Source organism: Diprion similis, chromosome 2 (genome assembly GCF_021155765.1).
Source record: "Diprion similis isolate iyDipSimi1 chromosome 2, iyDipSimi1.1, whole genome shotgun sequence".
NCBI classification, from domain to species: Eukaryota; Metazoa; Arthropoda; class Insecta; order Hymenoptera; family Diprionidae; genus Diprion; species Diprion similis.
This window is the reverse complement of record NC_060106.1, coordinates 9110223-9127359: the sequence shown is the minus strand read 5'-3', so window position 1 is coordinate 9127359 and position 17137 is coordinate 9110223. Positions and strand designations below refer to the sequence as shown.

At 39.1% G+C, this 17137-nt stretch overlaps 1 protein-coding gene across 1 annotated transcript; it reads right to left on the bottom strand.

The window, feature by feature from the left end:
- Positions 1–13464: 13464 nt before the first annotated feature.
- Positions 13465–16501, bottom strand: LOC124415875 (protein lifeguard 4-like). Its single transcript, XM_046896561.1, has 5 exons — positions 16249–16501; positions 15372–15642; positions 15024–15129; positions 14763–14914; positions 13465–14539 (listed from the first exon to the last, which is right to left on the bottom strand). Exons 2-5 carry the CDS (start codon positions 15611–15613, stop codon positions 14290–14292), a joined length of 750 nt encoding a protein of 249 aa, XP_046752517.1. The 5' UTR covers positions 15614–15642; positions 16249–16501; the 3' UTR covers positions 13465–14289.
- Positions 16502–17137: the final 636 nt, after the last annotated feature.

Genomic DNA, 17137 nt, shown 5'->3' with positions numbered 1-17137 from the left:
CGGTAAATATTCCATTATAACTTGCATTTATTCAAACTAAATATATTTTTATTTACTTCCGAATTCTACCCATCAAACTGCATTTTTATGTCACATTGCTTTATACAGACAAATTTGCACGTAAAATTGGCTCGCTTTTTTTTGATAGTTGTACATTTAAACAATCACATTTAACCTAACTAGTTCCTTAGATTTCTACTAAAATTATTAGTAAATAAAAATTAGTATAATTTAATTAATAAAAATCGTGTCAGCTGTTTCTTGTTAATTTTTACCCGACCGATTGGTGTACAGATATTTTCTTTTTCTGCATGAACTAACACGAATTTCCTCACCTTTAATCACGTAACATTTCAAAGCTCCAAATTTCATTTCCATCAATAATTAACTGCCGATTTTATTTATAAGCATCTAAATAATAATCATCCTGTCTTTTAAAGATGCGATGTGACCTGGACGACTTCACGGGAAATAGGCTATCACGCCGAGGTGTAGGTTACACGAAAGGAATCGATGCCCCAAGCCATGCACACCATGTATCGTCACAGGCGTGTGTAAATGTGTATATACCTATAGTTCGTGTTGCAGAGAAGAGATAGAGAGATTCCAGGGCACCTCTAATCGGATAAGCTCGTTACAGAGGTCCTATAAGCCATAAAGCTGCTGCGGTCAAACAAGAGACGCGCAATTGCTGCCGCCTATCTCTCGATACTAAAACAGACACCTCGCTAACCGAACAATGGACACGTGTATAGGTGAACGCTGGCGTTTTACCAACGTGTTTGCGCCTGTGGAGAAAAGTTAAACCTCGCACGGACATTATTCTTGTCGGCTTGAAATTTTTATTGGGAGTGATTGATGTGGAGCAAAGAACAAACGCATATATACCGCGTTCTTGCGTTTTTGTTGAAATTTTTAACTACGTCAATTCCCCCCTGGCCACCATGCAGTGGCGCGTTTTAGCTGCGCATTTTTTGAAGCGCTAAATGCCCCAGCGCCGTTTTGTGTCGAGCTTACATTGCAAAATATCAGCGAGACGGAAGCCGCTCGTTTATAATCGCGGTTCGTTGTGGGTATAATGAAAAAATTAGGGTAACATCTGGTAGCCTTAACCGAGATTTGAATAATTAGCTTTTCTTTTAGTGCAATTAGTCGTACATACGTATAATACTTTTTACATTTAGCTGCTTTGCCAGAAATCCAGAATGGTCAGTGCTTCTGGTATTTACCCCGGTCGTTGTTGTTTAATACGCGAAAACGATTACGTATGCCGGAGTGTCAGGGCGCAAAACATGACACAACTGGTCGTGAACCGATTAATGAACCTTTTCCTTCCTTGGACCATTTGGCCAATCAGCGATTCGATTACTCGCCAGAGTTGAAGTGCGATTCTTTAGCCGAAGATGGAGAGAAAACTTGTCTACTCAAGGCTTTCGTTCTTGAAAGACTCTACCGGAGCTCACAGCGCCAAGTGCTCTGTACATATATATATACATATATGCATGTACGTTCTTCTATTTATACTACATATAATTTAGACTTCTGCACTTGATGCTCTTCAAACTACTTCGAAGTAAGTTCGTTTCATCAATCCTACGTGAGTTTTACTCTTGAATAGCAGACAGTATCGACGGCTATCGAGTTCCCACGAGGAAACTCTGCTGAAATAAACTTTGACTCACGATGCTATAACAACGAGACATGACAACACAGTGATAGGTTACAAAAGAGGAAAAGTGAACGTACATAATTCTAGAAAAACATCCACAAGTTGTGTGTTTGTCTCGAGTAAAAGCATTTTCTAATCTTTGATAACAGAGTCGTCATTTGTGAACAATCGGTAATCTTGTTACCGATGACAAACGTCACTCAGCTTGCGGTCGAATTCACAGAAATCGTTAAATCATATCTCCGAATGGAATAGAGTACAGATCAAGCCCAGTTCGAACAACACTGTCAATTTTGTTGAACATTTTTATGGAGGAATATATTTCCATAAAATAAACTTAATGGTTTGCAGTCTCCGCTCATCTCAACTCCGAGCTGGGAAACGGTGCAGCTATAAAATTGAATACTAGAGAATACCGGAGTCGCTGGTGAAACCATTCTACAAACGCAGTTTATATCGCAACATAACGGGTGTGTCGTTAAGTTTAAACATTAACATGCCCTGCACCGACGACGAAGCTATTCGATTATTAAATTAAAAATCAGGACAGTGATTATTCATCTCCAAGTCTAAGCGAAAATCGTTGTCACACTAACATTGGTAACAAGCATACAACAGAGGTATTATTTTTCTCTCCATTCGGAGCGGACCAATCGTATTAATCCTAGAAACGTAACGTGAGATCGCAAGCGCGGGTCTCCGAGGGCGTCCCATACATCACGAGAAACCCTGTATCCGCTATAATGAAGCTCATGTCGAAAAGCCGGGGACCTTTTTTTTTATTGGCCACGTTTATTACCAAAAGATATGAAGCTCGTGGGATCACATGACATAACTCGTCTCGCTCTGCGGACTATATCACGATTCACGGAGGAAATCTGTCCCTTCATACCTATATGCAGAATAAAAAATAAGCCTTATCATTCAGCAGCGTATACCTACGTAGGTGTTAAACGGGGCGCGATATTGGAGTGTCAGCCATTCCGTGGCTACCAAACAGGCTCGTCTTGGAATGGTCCGTAAGCTGCGGAAAATCGTCCGCGACACGCATGGATCGCGCTGCCTGGACGCGCGTTGTACGGATTTTGGTTGTTAGTCGGATCACCCGAAACATGTCCAACCCCGGAGCTCGATGCCAATATCAAGGGCCAGCCAAACCGCAAGTGTGTCAATAGCAGTTGGTTAGCATCGCAGTACCTACCTACCCGCTGCAGCCTCTGCCCTCTATCCAGCTTGCCAGTATTGCCAGTATTGCCAGTATCCACGAATACTGCAATGCCGGGATGATGGATACGTTCAACTCTGCACCTTTGTAGTTACACTCGAGCGGAAGAGGTTGGCTCTGAATTCCGCGTTATTGCAACGCGATATTCACCCCTCAACCAAGGGATTCAAGGATCTTGCGGGCTTCCGGGAGCTTTCGCTACAGAAACGTCTAGGATCAACCAAAGTGAACGAGGGACGTGAATAAATCGCGTTAACGTATTTACGCGTTCCCGTGCTTCTGGCTTTGCCTTTATTGTAGAATCGCTGTGCGTGTTTTCCCCAGATAAATAGGCGAAATTCAATGGTGAGGCGTGAGGTTAAAAAAAATTTTTTCAGATTCAAAAAATTGTAACAATGACAACCGAAAGCTCTTTTTATCACCCGCACTGCAGCCTTCGCGTACGCTTCCGTCTGTCGCTAATTTCTTGAACGACGCTGCATCGCAGACTCGGTAATATGACTATAAAGACCGACGAGTTGGAACTTGCCAAGTATAAGATCGCCGAGCTGAGATAAGATATTAATTATAATTGGACAGCTCGCGTAGTCCTCAAGATAAAACAGACGCTTATAAGACTAACCGTCGGTATATGAAAGAAACGAGCTATGGCCGTAAATGGCATTTCTCTCGACACCTTAATTGAGCGTAACTTGTACCGATTCCCACGGTCTTACAACGTGAGATTTCACGACTGTAGCGTTGATTTTTCATCGATGATTCGGTCATGTTTGGGATCTATGATATTTGAATGCTACCTAGCGTGCGGAATCAATACAGAGAGTTGGTAGCCATCGTTTGCCAGGAATCGGAATACGCTCAGGAATGTTTTTGTCAGCTCATCAAATTTTATGATGATAAATTTCAGGGAAAATATTGACCAGGGTGTGACAGGATTGAATTAAAAAGTGTCTGTCCTCGGCAAAAGAACGAATCAATTTTCCCTGCTTCCTTTCTGGTGTGAAAAATTGGTGAATATCGATGACGTGATGAAAAAATTATTTGCATATAGAAAATAACCAATAATATTTCATTTCTTTTCTTGCCATAGTTTGATCTCGTATATTCTAGTTCACATTTCACATTCCTGGGCTTATACTCTCGGCCATGCGGTGGATTTCTGAACCGTTATGGGTATCTACACGTAATACCCTACAGGCTATTGGTATTTTCAGCATTTTCATCACTGTAATTAAACACAGGTCCTACGAATAGGGTTTTTTTAATTGGAAAAAACCAATGAAAACAGTATTTTATTTACTATAGAGGCTGCAATTCAGATGCGTCGATAAACTCGCAGTGAACACCCTATGCTGTAATTTACTACATAAATATGTACCTGGTGAATGAATATTTTTAACTCGAATTCTAAATTTGGTAGATGAAAATAGATAAAACTGAATAATAATTCACGAAATTCTCTTAGTTTTACGATCCCTCCTCAATTATAACACCACTGGGTAGACGGTAATGTAGAATGAGTACATACAGGCGTTAACTCGTCGGTTGTTATCATTAGCTAAAATGAATTACATAGTTTCGAAATTTCGCAAGTGGCGATTAAATGGCCTTTACTTCGCTGCCCTTCCTTCTCCTAACTTGCAACAAGTAATAATTAACTCTCAACCAGGAAAGTATGAAAACTTTTCCAACACTTTTCGCAATCGGGTTATAGAATAATTGAAGCAAAGCTAGCGACGTCAGTAAACCACATGCGAGAAAGAATGTTGGATAATTAAAAAAAGTTTGTCAAGCTGTGCACATGATCAACTTCGAAATACTGGCAAAGTATTAAAAAAAAAAAGACGAGGGTGGAGTCAAAAGGATGCATCAAGAAACAATGGAGGAATGCCGGTGAGAATAAGTTGCTAACATTATTACGATTTTGTTATTTAAATTAGGGCAAGTTTCTTACCGGTCGGTTTCGTCTGCAGTCTCTGTATAGAAAACCTAGTAGATCCATAAATTGAATTGAAAGTTTTCGCTTCCGGCTTTAGTTTGTATTCGACTATTTTGTTCCTGCAGGCTGGTCGGTAAAGAGAATAGAATAGGGTAGAAAAGGGTGGCGGGGTTTTGTTCTGTATTGCACTGCAACCGACGATCCAAGTTTTGTTTTTGGTTCGAGATTGAGTTGCTGTTATCTACCGGGTACTTCGTTAATTTAACGTCCAGTAACATCTGCTTCGCCATTCGAAAGAGATTGATAATTACCAATTTTTGCTGAAATGTTTAAGATCTTGATTCTAATAGTTTAGACATTTAGAAAACAAGTATATTCAACATAAGCGCAAAATGTAGAGTTACAGGTTTATCTAAAATAATTATGATGAAAAAAATGTTGTAATTATCTAGAATTAAAATAGAAATGGCTGTTCACCAATCGATATAAACGTAACCGAAAATACAGACTAACCCGTAAAATCGGGGCGATGAAACCATGAAGTCGGGCTCACGAATCAAAGATTCAAAAGTGTCTATCGATCTGGCTCAACAACGTCACATCCGTAAGTAAGTTATGTCACGAATCCAGTTTCGTATGGTTTATTGAAATCAGACAGCATTGGAAATAGTGTGTGACAAATTTGCCTGTTTGTTCCAGACATCCTATCCAGTATCCCCACTATACCTACCCAGTTCCTCGGTTAAACAGATACGTAATTAGGTATATTTTATGTAAATTGTTTCTTTGTTTCTGGAAGTAACAGCACAACTCGCAAAATGTACGACCGTATCTGTTTCTATTGGTAATTTTAAATTACATTTTATATTTATCAAGCTCAAGCAACCTTGAAAGACAAAACATTTTTCATCTGGCAGCCTTTAAGATTGCCTTGTGCAAACGTACTAACGGACAGACAGAGGAATATTGTCTGGAGGAAATTATAATTAAACGAGATAAAATAAAACGATACCGCCGCGCTGCCTACCATTTCTCATTTCTTCGTAATATTCCGGAACCTCGACCTCTCGAGAAACAGATAAAAACAGGAATTCCGCGTTATTTCCTTACCACTTCCTCTTCTCCTCCCCGTCCATTTATTTGTACTAATTTTGCGGCCTTGGTAATAGACCTTGCTCAGCGACCAATAACGCACAAATATAAAAAATTACGTGCTTGTATACGTAAGTTGAAAAAAACCCTCGATTGAATTTTTAGTATTTAGATTTCTTCCTATACTGGCCGTCAGAAACGCTGGCAGGCATTTACTGGTTCTCGTATTATACATCGTAAACCATTTGCACAACAGCAGTTGCTGTGCAGGAATCATCGAAGCGTGCGCGTCGCGTCAGGGTGCAGAATCGATTGAGAAACTTTATTATCGCTGGTAGATTTTCGCGCCGCCTCGATGATTCAGTGAGTTCAGCTGCACGGTCCAAGAACAGAATGATGGTCATCACGTTAACGTCGAGGCAGTCCCGAGCCCTGACTAATAACGACGATTACCGCATGTCGTTACCTCGAAGCACACGTATTAACAATACAATAAAACAAAGCGGGGTAAGACGAGGGAAAACGAGGCAGGGCGCTCATTCCGTGCCAACACTTGATTGCAGATAACAATTGGCAATTGTACTCTCAAAGAGAACCTCATCGCGTTATACTTTCCTCAAACGACATGCCCAGCAGCCGGTATATTACCCACTTTGTCCCGCAGCCACCCTCGCAAAGAGTAACTGGAATTTGTAATTTGTGCAATTCCCTGTTTTCCCTTGCACGTTTTAGTTTGGCAGGAGGCTTTCACTTGTCTACTTTCCAGACCGCCGCCCTAAGGGCACCTAGATGCCTGCAAACTGAACTGGGATACAGGGGTGGTCATTTGAATAAATGAATATGCAGACCCCGTTGTCTCTATGTTAATTGGTCGTCGCTACTTTGCGTCCACCTGACTTGTGCTCCTCCTCGTCTACGTGGGTGGTGGTCGGCAGGTATACATCTGTACCCATACATATACAGACTACTGTATGTAGTCCAAGACGTAATACGTGCAGGTAACACTTTGAATACTTCATGCACATCCACTCAACGTCGCAGCTATCCGGCTTCCGCGCCAATTTTCTAGAAGCGAGGCAATTCAGTTTATAGTGAAAACGTTCCTCCTGCAATATCGCACGAATCATTATCGAGTGAAATATTTGATGCACGTATTATGTGACGCGGTTCAGTGACACAGGAAACTTGGAACAATAACTAAATGTCATGTAGCAGTAAGTATTCTTGTAAAAATAATCTACACAGTTGTGCATGGCTGTCAACTATTGAGGTCTTAGAACTAAGTATAATGCTTAAGTATAATGCATAGTGTAATATGAAGATTCGCTTCTACATGGGGTTTTGAAAGTATTTTTACCAAACTATTTCTTACCGCGCGACTTTGGGGGCGCGTGGACAATTGGACGATTGAAAGTGGTGAATTTACATAACGACAAGGCGAGCAGTTTCTGCTAGTCTCATTTCCACGCTGCCTGAGGTTAACCGCTAAGTTTCGTGCGATCGCGGTTTTGAAATGACTCTTTTTGCTTGCACAAACTTACCAACGAATCTATCTCAGATTGGTTGGCACGATAACACCAGCCTAGCGTTCAAAACTTCTGCTCTCCACTTCAGATTTCTACAACGATACTGATGCAGACACCTGAGACGCGTGATCCATCGATATTGTAAATTTTTTCCGTCCCTTGCATCGTAAAAAAAAAAAATAAATAAACCAACAAGCAATCACATCCCGCCCCTGGGCGACAGGACGGACCATTTATGTACGTAGGTACACGCGTCCACTTATTCTCTTAACGTTTTGGAGTTTACGAATACTCGTGAACTTTATGGACGAAATTACTCCGCAGTCTTTAGCCTCTTTGACGTGCCCATACCAGCTCGTAATATCCGTTGCTGCTTCCAATCCCGCTGCTGGCCAAATATAAATTGCAATATCGCTGAAAGCCTCCGCTTGATACGCCTTCCTCTACCCACACATACGTCTTGTCCATTAAAATTGTTGAAATAATCCATTATTTAGTCAAATTAGTGGTTTCACGGATGTGCTATCGGCGCAGATCCTTGACGAGTAGCGAGGGGTATAAACTAACACTGATCTCATATCTTACATTTGTATAGAAATACAATAATACCAAATAAAGATGAAATGCCGTTATTCTTTACGTTTGCAGCAGAAAAACGTGAGAATTGTAAAATCTTGGAATTAACTTGGGGGACGAACGGGGCGCGTATCTCATACGCAAATCGATTCAGTTCAGTTTGCATATATAAGAACTGCACGTTCGCTCCGCTCATGGTGCAGGTAAGCAGGTAATAACGCAACGTACGTTATATGAGAAACAGGATATCACCTCTCGGCCTTTTGCCGTAAAAGGAACTCCTCAACTCTTATGACGTTTCCGCTGTATTATTTATCCACCCCATTCCTCATATCAGTACATCGCAGATCTCATGGAATTTTCAGGAGACGACGCGCAACGTGAGGAGTGTTCTTACCCCTCGCTAATCTCAACAGTATCGAGGGTATGATCGATCTCAATATATACTGCATAATACCCACATGTTCGTAGGCGAGACTACATGGAGGAGCCACTACCACCCAACGTCTGGGAAGGGCTTGGGATGAGACATAATTATGATTCTATAATATCCGGCATGGCTGGTGGTAATTTGATTGTGTGTCGTTACCGGTGATGTCACGTGACCGTGACTAGCTATGTGGTTGCTGCCATAACGTTGTTTTACCGGCATAATATAACTGGTCATAACCGAGTGGAACGGCTTAGGGGATTCCTTTAACATTCCCGTTAAATAAGTATATCAGGAACGAGGATATCGTATAGAGTATTGGATGGGATAAGATGGGAGAAGATCTACGTAAAATGTGATTCGACACGCGATTTTCCCTCAGCGTTGCTCGTACCGCGGAAGCTGCAAATGTCGGCGGCGTAAAGTTCGTCAAACTCAAACGGTAAATACCAATATGGATTTATTTACACTGAGTAAAACATTTGGCTGGAATTGGAATTCATTCTCATACCATCGCTGTTTCCGTTCGGGGAACCTTTGACAATAAGCCATTACTATACGCGCGTATAAAATTGCTCATACAAGTCAAAGATACATATATAGCTATGTTTTCGCCGTTTCATATCTAATTGTTATCATTCTCCTTCCGCTATGCTAAGGTAATCAAAAGTAGAGTTTTCCCTCCGTCCTAATTTACAAGCTTCGAGTGAAGACGCCGGCAGAATGTAAAGACTTCATTAGCATCTCATAGAATCCTAATTCACTAGCTTACACGTTTTTACAGCCCTACCACCCCAACCCACAAGCGCAGGTAGGTAATATACATATATACCAGTGTATATACTACATACCTCTATACCTGAATGCAGTTTGCAGCCTGGACTACTTAGGTAGCACAAGCCAGAGAATTCCGCGCTGCATTGCAAATCACGAATGAATCAAATTTCGAGTTCGCGTCTCCCTGCAGCATCCCCGTCCCCCTCATCTCCGCAACTACATCGAAGGAGATCGGAGTCAGTAGGTAGTCCCTGTTCTCGTTGGATCATAATTATACCGACTGTACTCGCAGAAGGGTTTCCCTGGCACTCCAAGTTACAAACTCAAATAATTAATAAACGATATCGTTTTCCTGGTAACAATTTACATCTGGGTATATATGTACACAACTGAAGCGTGATTACACAGTGCATTTTAGATTGCAAAATCAATACCGATTCAACGTATTTCTGCAAACAGCAACACAGCACCGGTTTCCGCCTCTGGGTTGAGCGTATATTGCAATCTGGAAATTCGTGTGTACAATTCGGTCAATAGACGGACCGTGCTCAACGTCAGTGTCAGAAAACCAGAGATAGTTGAGTGGACTCTCGCATTGTCGTATAACTGTACAGCCCTCGTACCCTTACTGATCCACAAGACTATTGTTTAAAGCCTGCGGGAGTTTCGAGATACCCAAACGTCAATTTCTAAGCATCATTATACGACATTACCATGCATTAAGGCTGTATTTCCGGTTCAGTAAATAGTTAACGCTACCTCGCCCCCACAACAGGACAGCGACGAAAAGAGTTCGACGATAAACGCCGCTCGGAGAATTCCACTTCCATAGCCCTAGTCTAGCCGAAAATATCTTCCAAGATTTTCAGGTCGAATAAATCCGAAACGCCAACTCGAACACAACTTGTACCAGCCGGCAGCAGAAGAAGGAGTAAAGAATATACGAGAAAACAGGTATAAGATAAAGAAGGTCAGAAAGAATGATGGAGCATGATCGAGGAGCAGAAGCTACAAGACGTTTGGGAATTTCATCAAAGCTGTGGCACACTGCGGGTCCGAGAGAGCACCGGGAGTCTTCGTTTCTGACGTACACGTATGCGGGTGTAGCCGAGGACGTGACGTAACGAAAACATTAGTCCAAGTCGTCGGAGTCCCTGAGGATTTCGAGACGTGATAACTCGAATTACTGAGTATTCTACTTCGGAATGAGCCACGCGTCTCTTCAATTCACACCGGCGTCAAAGCAGTCTTACATTGATATGTCTAGCAAACGGTTCGTTCATAAGTTACATGGGAGTGTATAGAATAAACATACATCAGTCTTTGGTATATTGGTTAAATATTCAAACTCCACCCAGGTGAACAAACCAGAAGCAAATCTCGTGCTCGCATAACAACAATAATAACAAACTATGAGCTCGTTGTCAGACGGAGTGAAACTTTGGAACAGATAACCAACGACGTTATGTACCATGCCAAATATTCACTTGCCGCATGGAAATCTGTCACTCTCAATTGCCGTTTTTCAGTATGAATACTGTTTATATGCTGTACAACACAAGAACAACACAACAACAACAACAACAACCTCCGCACCCACCACACTCTTTTGAATGTGGTCCCATAAAGGAATAGATTGTGCGGGGTGAAGAAGAGATGGATTAGTAATCATCATTGGACGTTTGTAATATAGGTATGTATATATATGTATATATATGTAATAATTTGAGCTTCTTATTTCAATTGGCCAAACTTTTGCCTCGATTTCCTTCGACATATTCTTTCTTTACTTGCAAATTCTTCTGGGTTGTTTGATATCGGCGAAAAAATTTCCTAATCTTTCATTGAAATTTGAATGAATTTTTCGAAACCGATACTAATTTGTAAAAAGTACTTTAAACCTAGTACTGGTACAGGTCCAGGTGTTCAAAATGTATCTATAATATAGGTACTTCGGTACTTTGTTTACCTTAGGTACAGGGATAGAATAAAGGAACAGGTTTTACTCAAAATTACAGAAAAAAAGGACACGTGAGGTTTTCATAAAAAATACGAATTTCAGAATTTCTGATTTGAAGAAGATATACTTTTTTCCAGTACTTCACTTATACGGCTTATACGAGTTATTAGTTATCAAATTTATTATATTTAAGAAAATGTGATCAGATAATTCATTTCCTGGTAAAGCTAACATTTGCTTTCCAGCGTTGAGCGCACGGTCTATTGGGAAATTTTTACGAAAATAAAGTACCTTACATTATATCTGATTCTCCTCAGATACAAGGTACTTGTTAAGAAATGTACCTTATAGGTACAGATATAGGTACTGAAAAATGTACCTAGGAACAAAAAAGGTATCTACTTGTATAAGATACTTGACAACACTGATCACTCTTAACTTACATTTATAAGGTAGTTATACATTTGAAGGAAAGATTATTTAATTTAGAAAAGTAATAATATAAAAGCGCGAATATCGTTTCCCCGGGAAGCTTGACTTGTCTGCGTCGAAAATTTCTTGCGTGTACCTTACTTTTCATTTCGTTAAGTGACGCGGTTCGTCCAACGTCTTGTTCCAGTTCTTATACCAGTATCGTTTTCTTAATTGAGGGCACAATCTGCACGGACTTGCCGCAGAACGGTAGATGACATTAGACGTACCTATATGAACGTACATTTGCAAATACTCTAAAAGTAATTTTAGTTAGATGGAATAACGCGTTGGAGCGAGTACGCAAAATTGGAAAGCGAAATCAAATTATCAAAAGTTCAGCAGCCCTCGCAAATTACATATCCGTTAGCTTCTCTCAGGTGGCTTCTAAAATTACTATCGGCATAAAAATAATTTTAGGAACGAATGATCGAAAATGTGAACGAAAACCATTTGTTGTGTGGAGAAAATGTTAATTCGTTTTGTAAGCTCAAACTGTTATAACCTTCTTCTAAAAAATCTGATATTAATAATATTCAATCTATGCAACATCTGAAATCGGATCTATGCCATACACTGCATTTGTTGCTGAAATAAATGTAGTGACTTACTTGCGATCATTTAACAATGGTCGAGCTTTAGCTCGTAAATCACTATCAAGTAATATTTTTTTAATTACTAAATATCTTTATATGAAGCTAGATGATTAATTGAGAAAATTTTTAGATGTCTCATCGTAATTTAAACTAAATGCGGAAAATACAAAATTATTTACCCGACAAATTATAGAGGATCGGTTGAACGACTGCAGATACCAGAAACTGATAGAACTCGAGAAAACTGAGTTCTGTGTACCCGATTTTCTTTGTATGCCAATGCATACCATCATCAACCTGCGAGTCGAAATCACGCGAATTCATTGTCTTTGACAAAACCAGCCCCACTAAAAACTAATTTATGTACAGACCTAACTATTCTCGATTTAAACTATAGTTATAAGATATTCCGAGTCACAAAGGTCCATGAACTGGAAGCTCTTAATGAAGTTGTAAACTTTACTCTTACATTTATACGTAGCTTTCCTTTGTATGTAGATGAAAGACTGAATTTCGATTCTAATGACCTGATTTCTGGGGACGAGGGCTTTTGAACAAGCTAATTTTGGCTTTCCATACAATGCTCCACAGTATCGTTAATCGTGTAGCTCGTAAACACAGATTAAACACAGGCCTTAGTTTGTATATTTTCAATAGCCACTGTTAACTTTCGAATAAAGATCAATTGAATACCTGGGCACAGCAACAACCCAAGTTAATACGAATCGTCTTTGGTTTCTACAACCCGTTCTACTCGACACATCTTAAGTCTGCAATCGAACGTTTCAATAACAATTAAGTGAAGGCTACTGTAGTAGTAACACGCATCAATTTCGGTTTCGATCGTGAAAGTATTACGTCTATGACGAAAGGGAAATTGTATTATGTAATAATTTTACAACATACAAATGATCGTACGGCGACTAAACTGCTGTGTAATTTACACTTCAAGGTATTGATAGAAATTCCACGTATAAAACCATACGTTTGCTATGAATCAGGAGATGAAAGCATTTGGATTCCGGAAATTCATGCGGAATGTCTGTCAACTTTAGTGTTTATACAAACACACAAATATACTATAGTTGTTGAAATTGTTGCAAAATCTGAATTGCAATTAATTGTGAAAATTAGTGTTCAGGTTTCACTTCTTCTTTAATTTAAACGATACTAATTGTTAAAAAAGCATGAAAGGAAGTTAGATTAGGGTCAACAAATAACTTTATTTCACGAAATTAAATATACACATTTTATCATATAACACGGCTAAATTTTTGTGTTGATTGCATACACGTGAGAATGAGACTATACAGAATGGTGAAATGGTATAAGTCATTTACCCGTCAAACGAAGTCTGAATGAAACCATAAAAAAGTCTTGAGAGTAAAATGTACATAATGTTTCGATATTATAAAATAACATTTAAAATACATCAAATGTTTATAAAAAATATATCATTGGCTCTATTAAAATGTTACCCTTGACTGTAAGAGGCTATATGTTTGCAAAACAAATTGTCATACCTAAAAATGTGAGTCATAAGTTTGAACAATTTGGACAGTACCTAAAAGAATCGCACATGGCAGAAGTTATGTGCAAACTCGATTTATTGTACCAGTGCGCAAGTAGTGAAGTAAACCTTCGTAAAAGTCATCTTCGCCATAAAGTGTCGTTTTGATAAATACTGTCGAAATATGAGTAACAAATGCATACTCGATCGATTGATTTAGACATCAGTATTTATACTGGAGAAAAAGGAACAATTCGAGCTGGGTGACCGATTTTGTATTTGAAAAATATACCTAAACAACCTTGTCAGCTCTACCGTGAGTTAAGATTTGTAGTCAAGTTACATAAGTAAATACGACACGTTATTCGTGTAAGAGGCTTAACACAAGTGCGTATAAGGTGGCAAAAAAGTGCGACAGGAAATGTTTACCATAATTAGAACGGAACATTTTATCTTCGCAATCAAGCACTAAATATTATGATAAATTGGAAAAAGTTTTGAACTCTCATGAGCATTAGTTATTGCCTAGAAGCAGCCAAAGCTCTGAGAATATACAGGAATAAATTAATGATATCCATGTACAGATTAATGGTTGCCAAAATATACTCTTCAGGTGACAATGTGCGCATTAAAAGTTGTGTATCAAATATAATGAACATCGAAAACAGCAGAGCACCCCCTATACCGAGCAGCAACTCAAATCCAGTACTTTGTACGAAAATTTGAAGAATTCCACCAACCAGGAGGGCACATAGACCAGCGAACAATCTGAAAATGAATGACCATCAGTTAATTAATGAGAATAACCCGATTCGCTTTTTTATCAATGTTTATGTGCACAGTTATTTAATGAATGCAATAACATGCAGACACATATTATAGGAGCAGCTGAGAGCGAATAACGGCGGCTCCAGATAGCAGAATTCATTTCACATACTGATTTGCATGTGATAATTATTTCCGAACAAAACTTGAAATAAAGTATACTTACCCAAAACCTAAAAACGAAAAGTCTCTTTTTGTTTGAAACGTATAAGCTGTTAAGCCAGCAACCACCGTCAACGTGATAAGTAAAGCCTCTAAGACAATTGCTTGGTCGTACATCGTAACAATAACCCCAACTGTGTACGATTGAACTAAAGTCTGCAATTAATAATGAAAATAGTTTTTTTTTTTTCAATATGAGCTACTAACTCTTCACTATTTAGGTAAAAGGTAAAATTGCTGATACTTTTTCAGTGTTGATACTTACAAATGCACCCAGAAGAATCAAATTCATGGGATGCTCTCTTCTCTTGAAGATCAATGCCATCATAAATCCAAGGGTCATGAAGAATGACAATCCAACCATCCATTCGCTGAAATATTACCGTGATATGAAAAAAGTGACTAAGAAGTTTGTGGTCTAACAAGAGCAGCAGTCATAATAGAAGTGAAAAATAAGCTCTAACTCTTGATTAACATCAAGCCGAATTGCTTGGACTTTTGTAGCTTTCTAAAATTATATACTGATTACAGTTTGTATTTGAAAAAATGTAACATAGCGTATTCTTCACTGCCTGATATACGTGTACAGTATCAAAGACGATTGGATCCTTACTTTTGGTGTATGAACAATTTAACAGGCTTGCTCAGCATACATATGGCTGCGACAACAATGGTCATGAGCAACTGAACACTCAAGAGACCATAGACTTTACGCAAAAAAGCCATTCGTATTTTAATATTAGCATTTTGCACATTGTTATTATATGCAAAGTCGTTTTCTATTCCATTTGATGATTCTTCTTTGCCCCCTCCCTCAATATCCTCTTCCGCGAACATCAGTGGTACGGTAGCCATTTCAAGTTGATTTTAAGTGCTGGTGATTCTTGAAAAAAGAAGTAACATATCTCCTTTCAGAAATCATGTAATGACCTTAATCAATAACTGTCAAGAGTTGCAATTGATATTTTTAAATGTTAGTAATAAATGTTTGGTAATAATTGCTCGTTTTACTATTGGACTAAATACTTGTTGCAAAGCCTTGCTATCATCATATGTCAGACGATCATGTGGTAGTTTATTTGGATTAAATATAAATAGTGCAAATTTTTGTAACAGTGAAATTTAAAAACCATTAATGGCAGTATCAATGCAAAAGAATAAATATATTCTACCAAATTCATTTTCATGAATAGATCTCGTGTAACGGAACAACAGATGTGACTAAGAAGTGACGATTTCAACCAAAATTCCTGACCTAATATCGTCACAATTTTTGAGCGTAAGACCCATGATTCTTTTTCAGGCAATATAGTAGTTTCAATTCTAGATTCAGTTTCGACACGTCATTATTACGATGGAAAATGAGAATACAATTCGCATCAACTATTTCATGGTGGTTAGGTATTGGCATCAAAGAAACTTCACACAATACGGATAAATTGTGACACCATATTTACATTTGCAGTGATAATAAGTATAATAATGTTTACCTTGATTTAAGAATTTGCAGGTATAATCGGGGTGAAATTGAATATGTACAAGTATAACGATCACGCCTCACTCACTCTGATGTGGAACATTAATTTCAATTGCATTCGTGCAATACTTTTTCCAGCTTTTGCAATGAAAACGAAATGAATCACGAGGTGCTGTCTTGGACTTCTTTTGCTATCTCGCTAATTAATCTGGTTTTCTAGTGAAATTTAACGTCACCACCAACATCCACGAACTTATGCATGGAAGGAGATACCACGGATAAGACACTCCGCGTAGAATCGTTGTACCGTTCGCAGTGACTTACCATTGGCGCCATCAGATGGCAGTACGAATAGCCTTCATTCGACTCTGGTGATAAGGGTGGGAGAAACTGGAACGCAGCTATTACTCTAGCTCCGTGCGCAGCTACCTGAGCTGCTTGTGTGCAGTAGTCTCGGTCCGGCGCCTCGTTCCGATACAACTTGTTCTTAGATTGAAGTTATTGAACAATTATTTACCTTTGTACCACCTATTCTCGTGCGTAGATTTCTTCAACAAGAGTATGCCTGGAGCAGATGACCAGACGAATACCAAGAAAGCCTATGAAGATGAGATATACGGACTGCTAGCATTAACTAGGTGACTGAAGATATGTGCAGACTGACAACGTGATTGTGTCATTAAAAAGTTGTAACAATATCGCATTAGAAATATGTTAATTGGGATATTACAGTCGACAAATAAATATAGGTCATACATGTAATCGTGTATCATTTATATTTACATAAATTACGTAATTCCAAAGAAATTTTGGGGAGAAATCGATTGAACGGTGGCAAAATACGCTGCGAGTCCTGCTGCTGGTCCTACGTTCTATTTGGATTTTTGGTGAAAATTTCGACG

What these genes read in the sequence shown, in the direction of transcription:
- LOC124415875 (XM_046896561.1), bottom strand. Translation starts at nt 15,613, where the DNA reads ATGGCTACCGTACCACTGATGTTCGCGGAAGAGGATATTGAGGGAGGG. An exon ending in TGATTCTTCTGGGTGCATTT is followed by an intron (nt 14,915 to 15,023) that starts GTAAGTATCAAC and finishes TATTAATTGCAG; the next exon opens with ACTTTAGTTCAATCGTACAC. An exon ending in TTTTCGTTTTTAGGTTTTGG is followed by an intron (nt 14,540 to 14,762) that starts GTAAGTATACTT and finishes ATTCATTTTCAG; the next exon opens with ATTGTTCGCTGGTCTATGTG.